The sequence below is a fragment of the Cyprinodon variegatus genome, unplaced genomic scaffold, assembly GCF_000732505.1.
Source record: "Cyprinodon variegatus isolate N-32 unplaced genomic scaffold, C_variegatus-1.0 Scaffold713, whole genome shotgun sequence".
In the NCBI taxonomy this organism is placed as follows: domain Eukaryota; kingdom Metazoa; phylum Chordata; class Actinopteri; order Cyprinodontiformes; family Cyprinodontidae; genus Cyprinodon; species Cyprinodon variegatus.
Genome location: NW_015151166.1, coordinates 30657 through 40303, shown reverse-complemented (window position 1 = coordinate 40303; position 9647 = coordinate 30657). Strand labels below are relative to the sequence as shown.

The 9647-nt window shown below is 41.0% G+C and overlaps 1 protein-coding gene across 1 annotated transcript in view; it reads right to left on the bottom strand.

Moving 5' to 3' along the window:
* Nucleotides 1-1302: 1302 nt before the first annotated feature.
* LOC107097661 (GTPase IMAP family member 8-like) overlaps nucleotides 1303-9647 on the bottom strand; it is a 21461-nt gene continuing 13116 nt past the window's right edge. Inside the window, exons 3-4 of the mRNA XM_015394895.1 lie at nucleotides 4105-4704; nucleotides 1303-3757 (exon numbers count right to left, since the gene is read on the bottom strand). Coding sequence (XP_015250381.1) covers nucleotides 2934-3757; nucleotides 4105-4704 — 1424 coding nt within the window. The 3' untranslated portion in view covers nucleotides 1303-2933. The remainder of the gene's footprint in view (nucleotides 3758-4104; nucleotides 4705-9647) is intronic.

The window sequence follows — 9647 nt, the reverse complement described above, 5'->3', positions numbered from 1 at the left end:
CATCTTTGGGATGTGGTGGAACGGGAGATTCGCATCTGTGTAGCACTTTGAGATTTTTCTTAATGAAAAGTGCGGTACAAAATTGGATTTATTATTATTATTATCATGGATGTGCAGCCGACAAATCTGCGGCAACTGTGTGATGCCATCATGTCAATATGGACCAAACTCCCTGAGGAATGCTTCCAGCACCTTGTTGAATCTATGCCACAAAGAATTGAGGCAGTTCTTAAGGCAAAAGGGGATCCAACCCGTTACTAGCATGGGGTACCTAATAAAGTGGCCGGTGAGTGTATGTCTTTACATATATTCACAATTTTAGTTTTTAGTTTTTTTATATTCATTAATTTTCCTTTTTTTTAATATCGATTACAGAAGTATAATATCCTTTTGTAATCGAAAGGGTGGACTGCTGTCGGAAAATTTAGATTTCTCTTCTATTATATTAAAATTTATCCTATTTACTCACTATAAAAGTTTTCACTCAGTTTTCACTCAGTCTGTTTCTCTCAGTCTGTTTGTAGACCAGACGTAGCTTCTTCCCATAACAAACCAGATTATTTCTCAAGGTTTATTTATAACATGTTACTGTTTAACCAAAGTGTCTGTAATTTGTTTTGACTCTGACTACTTTCCATTATTGTAAGGAGGGAGGAACAAACGCTGCTCTAGGAGAACAGGGCAGAATGCTGCAATAAGGGCTGTATGATGAACTGTTCTCTCTTTGCAAAGATTTTAATAAACGTGCCGACTGAGTGAAATCCATCGATCTCCGTTTATTTAGCTAGGATGAATGGTTGAATACTTTTTTCACACAACACATGCCATGTTCTGTTTTATTTGCAATTAGGATTTTGCCATATTAGTTCAGTTTATTTACATTTTGTCATTTGTTTTAGAATTGATTACTCTTGCTTATGTCTCAGCGCTTCGAATTGATTTATGTCTTTACCTTCTCTAGTTCTTTCTTCTCTATTGTTGGATTCTTTCTTAGTTTTATGCATAAATTATGTTTTCCAAGTTTTATCATTCCTCCGTTTACCAGAGCCTTTCTTCTAATTAATCAATTCTTTTTGCCTGTATTTCCTCCTTTATTCTACCGTTTGCACCTGTTGCTGCTCTTTTCTGAAGCTCTCAGTAGCCAGAATTCCTCAGGTCCTTGGTTCTGCTTCATTTTTCCACACCAGCTTTCTTGTTCGAAACTTACAGCATTTTGTTTATTCAGAGGCTAACATACATCTAACCTCCACCATAAAACAACAAAACATTAGAATAATTTTTAATTAATGGTGAATTTTAATGAATAAAACACAAACTGATGTGAAGCTGAAATCATTTAATGTGGTTCAGATGGAACAGAACGATTTACAAAGCAGTCAGAAGCAGGTAAAGAAGCAACCAGAACAAACTGAACATTCCAGAGCAGAGTCCTGCACCGGCTCGCGCACCCGTCGGTATCATCAGGTAATCGTATAAAACCTACATCTACAGGTAGAAGAAGACCTCATATTATTTGACGGGTGCAGGCACGGTTATAAATGAACAAAATATGGACAGATAACATACAGAGAGTTACAGCTTGAATGAAATGTATCATTTGTTATTTATAAACTGTACATCTTAAAAAATTTACTGATTCAGAATATCCAGATAACAGTATTTTTTAACCATTAAGGCAAACCTTCTTTATTCAGCCAATATAGCTGTTAATCTGTGAGCGCAGCGCTCTCTGGAGGTGAGCGTGACGCAATTATCGTTTCTGTCTCTGTTATTATAAACAGCTGTGTTTACACTTTGTGATCATGGGTCGGGTTGCACTTCATTATTTACAGTTGTGTTGTTCCCGGCCGGGTTTAAATAGGGATAATCGTGGGTAGGTCGGGTCTCGGTTCTGAACTGTTGGATACAGTTTTTAAAAATCAGACCTGTGCAGGACTCGGTCACAGGGCAAAGTGGTTGGTCCAGTGTTCTGTGGGCCACTGATCCAAACAAACCCAAGAGAAGCATCCAAACAGAGAAAGGTCAGGGGTGCTCAGAGTCCCAAAGGAAACCCAACTTTAGGTCAGGATAATCAAACAGAACCCCTGCTCTCCATTTATCATTAAGTATTTGATTCATTTCCTTTTCTTCAACCAGATGAAAACCCAGTTGGGATGAAGTTCTCATTTTCCAGGGGGATATGTGCAGAACTTCTGCAGAACACATCAGAAGATTTGATCCTCGTTACAAATAAATGATGGAAATATTTTTGGTTTAAATATTTCCAACAGAATAACCGTCCAAGCAGAGATCTAAATGTCTTTGTTGGGCTGGAAACAGCTGCTCATTGACTGTATTGGTTGTAAATGTCCAAGTGTTGGCTGTGCTGGGGAGGGTAGGGGGGTGAGAAGAGGGATCAGCGATGCCTGGTAGGTCAGGGGTTAGTCCCTTAGGTCCAGAGTCCTAGATGAGACGGGTTTTAGGTCTGGTTTGGCAAATAGAGCACCTGCTCCAATCTCTCAAACTTGCTTTTGAACCTTCCACCACAAAGATCCCGCCCCCTTGATAATCGACCAGTCACATTCTCTTTATTCACTCGTGTAAAATCGCGCACCACTCGGGAGAATTTGGAAATGCAACGGTTGGAACAGCCGCTTCCCTACGACTTTAATTCTCGTTACAAAAATATAGAAGAAAGAAAACTTTAATCTACTGTTTAATCTGCACGCTAAATCTGATTAAATGGTTTTAAAATCAAAGCAAAGGTTAAAGGTTAAAAAAACTTACAGAATAAATGTAAAATGTAAAAATAAAAAAGGACAAATTAACTGGACGATGATGCTGTTAGTGATGTCATGATAATGGTCATGGATCTTCCCGTACCGTTAACTTGGCTTTAGGTCCGAATATTTGGAGTTTCTCTGAAGCTCTGAGCTCATTAAAGCAGCAGATAATTAAATACGTTCTTTTATCGCTTCCAGCCGTTTTTTTGCAGCAGGACCGACCATCCCCATTATGGCTCCAGATCCACCTCCAAGCACACATCCTGTTTGAAGGAAGTCCTTCCCAAAGAAAATGAGCCCGAGCAAAGCTCCGATCCATAATCCTACCAGTAAACCAATTTTCGCCCTCATTGAAAGCTTCTCAGTTTTCTCCTCTTTCTTTTGAATGGTCTTCAACATCTTGTAGGTGTAACACTTTCCTTCACTTATCGTGATGATCTTGTTAATTTCATCCATGATTTGTTTGACTGCAGATTCATTGTTGGAAGTTTTAACGACATCCACACACCTCCTTTCACATTTCACTGCAAAGTCATAGAGGAACTTCATAAGGTCAAATACCTCCCTCTTAATTATATCTATTTGGGGCTCGTCGCAAGGTTGTGTCAGTTTGAACACAATAATCATGTTCTCTTGTATGTTCTCTCCAAATGTGGATTCTATCTTTTCCAACATTTCTTTATTTTCTTCCGTAAAGTTTACGTCTAGCACCAACAGGAACACGTGGCGAGCGTTTTTGGAGATGCACCTCCTGATCTCTTCCATTTCATCCCCATTACAGTTTGGATCACACAGACCCGGTGGGTCAAATAGAATCATGTCACGGCGTTCATATCTCACAGCGTAACTCTCAGTTTGGGGCTTCGAGCAGCAAATGTTGACCTTGGTCTCATTCGGGTCGTCAGTGATCCTCGGGTGGTTCCGGATCATGTCAATGACTTCTTTCTTCTTTGCATCAATGCTCCCAATCACCACAATCCTCAGCTCCTGTTTCTCTGTTGGAAAATATTAGGATTCATAATCAGTATGCAGTAATACAGCAGAGTCTAAATCACCTTCAAAAGCTCGACATGAGGCCTAAACTGAGCAGACATTATAATAAAGGCTGCTAAAGATCAGACCTTGTTCTAATCTAGAATGCTGCTTGCTATTCTAACATCTCTAACTGCCCTGCTTCCCTTCAGAGGGCTTTAATCGTACATAAAGACCATAACCAGGCAATTTCAGCCTGGAGTCTCTGGGACTGAAGCCCACCCAGGTCCTCTGTGATTGACTCAGACCAAACCTCCAGGCCATTATCCTGTCAGTAAACATATTTCAATCAGCAGTAGATGATTCTCACCTTTTTCTGCTAACCTTCGAGCCTTCATCATTTCATTGTAGGTGTAACAGCATTTACGACCATCAATGATTTCTTCAACTTTATCCATGATGTCAGCTGCGGATTCAGGGTTTTGGCCTTGGACATTAACACACCTGTTTTTCAGTTCCTCCTCGGCGTTAATGGCATCTATTATTGACCCCCCCCCATCCTCTGCAGCATATCCATTGATCACAAGAACCATGTTCTCTGTTACCGTCTGACCAAAGGTGAATTTTATGTCCTCTAGCATTTCTTTAATTTTCTTTTTGGATGGTTCGTTCTCGATCACCAACAGGAACAGATGGCCGGCGGTTTTGGAGATGCACCTCTTGATCTCTTTCATTTTATCCCCGTAGCATTTTGAAGCATACAGACCAGGTGGGTTAAAAATAACCATGTCACGTCCTTTATAGCTCACAGGGTAACCCTTAGATTTTAGGCAGCAACTCCTGGTTGCTGATGGGGATCTGGTCTGATGTGGATTGTTACTCTGCTGAAGATATTTCCAGATCATGTCAATCACTTCTTTCTTCTTTGCATTATTGCTCCCAATCACCACGATCCTCAGCTCCTGTTTCTCTGTTGGAAAATGTTGAGATTCATAATCAGTATTCAATATTATAGCAGAGTCTAAAGCACCACTTTCTCTCTCCCTGAGCTAAGAGAGAATAGCATAATTTATACCCTATATATATATACCGTAAATCCTCTAATATTGGCCTGTATTCCATTAGCAGCCAGGTCTCTAATAATGGCCAGTTTCGCTGTCGGCAGAGGTAAATAATGGCCGGACTCTTATACAGGCCAGGGCTACAATTAGAACCAACAATGTTCCCGAGGAGTCCTCAACAACTTGTGATAGTAACATACAAGGACAAATGTTGACTAACGAATCCAAGCCATTAGCATGGGAAGTCCCTTCCTTCGCGCAGACAGTGCTGCAGACAGGAGGCAGGCTTGTTTTGTTTTTATGACCAAATTTGCGGAAAACAACTCGTGAAGTTTGACCTGCTAGAAGAGCGAGGTGAGAACGCTGGGACCCTGTTTCCACCTGGATCTCCACTCTTTTTCGGCATCATGTCCTTCCGTTGTCGGACTACTCGCCCCTATTTCCTTACCGCCTCTGCCGTATTTTGACCCACAACGTGTAGCGCAGACCACGCTTTAATATTGAGCATAAATCTAAAATGTCTGCGTCTAGCTCACTGCAACACACTGCTGCAGGAGGATAACAGCCACACAATCGTTCTGATCTGAAACACACATGTGATCACCGGTAGGTCTGGTGGTAACCAGGCAGCGTTAAAATGACAGAATTTCGTTGGCCTTCGTTGTTCTGAATTTCCTGTGAAATGTATGATACTGCGAGCCTACTTCCGCTCAGCCTGCCTCAAATAAAATTTCGCTGTGATGGCAGAACAGTTTCCATTTTTTTTTTTTATTTTGCTTCGCAAGTCATTTTGGCCAAGATTCCATTCTGCAGAAAAATAGCAGCTACTGGAAGATGTCTTAATAATGTTCTGTATACCAATGGCAACTGTACTTTTTCAATAAATGAACCTAGTATTTCATAGGTTCAAAGAGAAACAAAATTTGTTTTTTATTAATTCCACTGGTAGTCTGTTTTGATCAAATAGAATTAGAGGCCTGCCTCTAATTCTGGCCTTCTTCCAATAATGGCCTGGACCAAGATATGCACAAGTGAAATAAAGGCCCATCCTATATTAGAGGATGTTATCTGATCGATACGAAATACGTTGAGATCTTTAGAAGTCACCATCACAAATGTATTTAATTGCATTAAGAAAGCATATACAGGGGTTAGACAATGAAACTGAAACACCTCTCATTGTAGTGTGGGAGTTTTCATGGCTAAATTGGCTCAGCCTGGTGACCAATCTTCATTAATTGCACATTGAACCAATAAGAGCAGAGAGTGAAGGTCCAATTAGCAGGGTAAGAGCACAGTTTTGCTCAAAATATTGCAATGCACACAACATTATGGGTGACACACCAGAGTTCAAAAGAGGACAAATTGTTGGATCACGTCTTGCTGGCGCATCTGTGACCAAGACAGCAAGTCTTTGTGATGTATGAAGAGCCACGATATCCAGGGTAATGTCAGCATACCACCAAGAAGGACGAACCACATCCAACAGGATTAACTGTGGACGCAAGAGGAAGCTGTCTGAAAGGGATGTTCGGGTGCTAACCTGGATTGTATCCAAAAAAAAAAAAGAAAAAAAAAATGGCTGCCCAAATCACAGCAGAATTAAATGTGCACCTCAACTCTCCTGTTTCCACCAAAACTGTCCGTCTGTCATGATTTTATTAAAGTCTGACCCCAAGATGCAGAAGACCAAACAGTGAGACCAGGGAAAAGTTTAAACAGGTTTATTTGAGAATGGTGAATCCTGTGCTGCTCTGAGCACTGCTCAACAGGGACTGAAAGGTGAGGGGAAGACACTGCGGTTAGTTCAGGCTCAGTGGGAAATTTGAATTTTTTGTTTTGCATAGGAGGAAAAAGTTGCAGACTTACTTCTCCTGCAAAGGGTGTCCTTCATGGAATCCAGACTGTGAGGATAGCACTTGAGATTGTCTTGTTGGGTGATGGGTGGACTAGGTTACTCAGACTGCGGTTGTTCCATGGTGAATGGAGAAGTTGTCTGCCACTCTGATTTCCTGTGGTACTTGAACGGGCTGTAGTGCTGAAGAAACCTTTGCTTGATGTGGAGCTCAAACGACCTCTTGGGGAAAGTGGGTCCAAACTTCCTGTTTGGAACCCCAGCTCAGTTAGAAGCTCAGTTGAACCTTCCAGAGAGAGAAGGACCAAACAAATCCAGTTTGCAGGATAACTTCCTGCCGAGAGGCAAAGACAAAAACAAAGTTAAGACTCAGGTTGACAAAAACTTAGTTTGACTCAGAAAAACTCAGCTTGACTAGAAAATCCAAAACTGGGAAACAAAAAACTCAGGTTAGACTCTGCTAAACTAAGCATTGCAAGAGTACCCTGTATTGGCAAACACACTGGCGGCCAGGTAGTGGCAGTCAGCAGCTTAAGAACACTCCACAGGTAATGAGGCAATGAGCTGCAAGTGTGCAGGAAGACCCAATGAGGAGGGGGCACCACCTGGTGGAGGAGGTAAGGAAACACAAAAAGAGACCACACAAACTGGATTCCTGACACCGTCGGGAGCTCCACAGGGTCAATATACATGGCCGGGCTGCTATAGCCAAACCTTTGGTCACTCGTGCCAATTCCAAACGTCGGTTTCAATGGCGCAAGGAGCACAAATCTTGGGCTGTGGACAATGTGAAATATGTATTGTTCTCTGATGAGTCCACCTTTACTGTTTTCCCCACATCCGGGAGAGTTACGGCGTGGAGAAGCCCCAAAGAAGCGTACCACCCAGACTATTGCATGCCCAGAGTGAAGCATGGGGGTGAATCAGTGATTAAATAAATAAATAAGGGCGTTTCTTCCTCAAACCACTGTTAGTGTGACCTGATACAGTTCATCATACAGGACAGAGTTTTGGGGTCTCTGAGAAAAAAACAAACAAACAAACAAAACAAAAAAACTGTTGTAAGCCTCATTTATAGAAAGTATAAGATGAATTTATTATTCTAAGTTTAAGATATATTTATTTTCTTGTTTGTTTATTAGTAAACTTTGAGTTAGACATATTTTGCCAATAATCTAGCTTCGGTAGTGTGGGCAGGAAGTTCATGTTGTCATGGAAACACATATGTAAAAAATAAAGTAGAACAGTGGAGCTATACGGTTGTTTTAGCGTTGGTGTTGTAAACAAGCCGTCATAACGCATTAAAACAAGCCTTTTGTTCGTCATTTCGAAATGCAAGAACAAAAGAAGGTAAAACGGAAAATTACGATCCTACATTAAAATAAAACAACCTCATGTTCCGACGGAGATTTCGGCCTTGCAACGTCGCAAATTTCAAGTACTGAGCCAGAGAGAAAGAACATGTGCATCCCAGCATTCGCCGAAAATTTGACAACAGTGTTATTTTGGTTTGAAGAAGATGGCATTTTTTATGAAAGCATGGATCGCTTTGTGTCATAGACCAACTTTAATGGACACTTGTTGAGCAAGGAGGTGAATAAGAGATATCCAATATGACGGACAGTGCACACGTCACCAGACTGAGAGCTAGAAGCTGCAGTTCCAAAACTGGTCACAAGAGGGCGTTGAAATGCACTGAGAAAGGTTTGGAGGAACAGCTTTTCAGGATGATAAATGTAAGAACATCTAAGTTATCACAGCTGACATCCAAAACAAACAAAATTAAAGAATGTATAAGAGATGATGAAAGTTCACATACTGTTGCACAACATTTAAAGGAGTGCATATGACTGTTAACTGAGTTTATAAGTGCAAATGGCGAAGTGTTACTGCTTTTGCCTGAGGATGAAAAGGATGGTGATCAGACATTTTGGTTCAATCCAAAAAAGGACAATGTATGTGGCTTCATTGCTGAGGTTGAGAGTTGGATCATCTTAAAAGAAAGGCATAATCAAGATGCTCTAAGTCCAGATGACAGTGTGTCGGTTTCTAGTGTAAAATCAAAGAAGTCTGGTTCACATAGGAGTCGATCTGCTGTTGGTAGCGGTTCATCAGGATCATCCAGAGTTTCATCTACATCATCTGTGTGACAAAGGGAGCAAAGTTCATTATCCAGATGTAAGTAATAAACAAACAGAACAACTGAACACACGTGGCAACATAGTTAAACAGCAAAGGGACATAAGACAACCTGAGGACAACATTAATGCTGTTGACTTATGTGAACTCATGTTGAGACAAAACACCATCACTGAGATGTTGTTCAAACAACATAAACAGTCACATCTTCCACAAAGAGATGTTTCTATTTTCAGTGGGGATCCACTTGAGTTTCATTATTTCATGAGAGCTTTTAACCACACAATTCATGAAAAGGCAGACAGTGATAGTGACCGACTGTATTATCTTGAGCAATTCACCCGAGGTGAGCCAAGAGACCTGATCAGGAGTTGCCTGCACATGAACCCTCAACAAGGCTATTACAAAGCAAGAAAGTTGATGGATTATTACTATGGCAATGAACTGAAAATCGCCTATATGAACAAAGCTTTCAGCTGGCCACATATTAAAACAGATGATGTTAAATCTCTTCATAGTTATGCTCTGTTTCTGATTGGTTGCAACAATGGCATGCAAGACATCAGTCAAATTCAGGATATGGAACATCCTTTCAATTTCAGAACTATTGTCTCCAAGTTGCCCTACAAACTAAGAGAGATGTGGAGAGTTGTTGCTTTTGACATACAAGAGAAATACACTCACCGGCCACTTTATTAGGTACACCTGTCCAACTGCTCGTTAACACTTAATTTCTAAGCAGCCAATCACATGGGGGCAACTCAGTGCATTTAGGCATGTAGACATGGTCAAGACAATCTCCTGCAGTTCAAAGCGAGCATCAGTATGGGGAAGTCAGGATCCGGGACTTTGCCCACC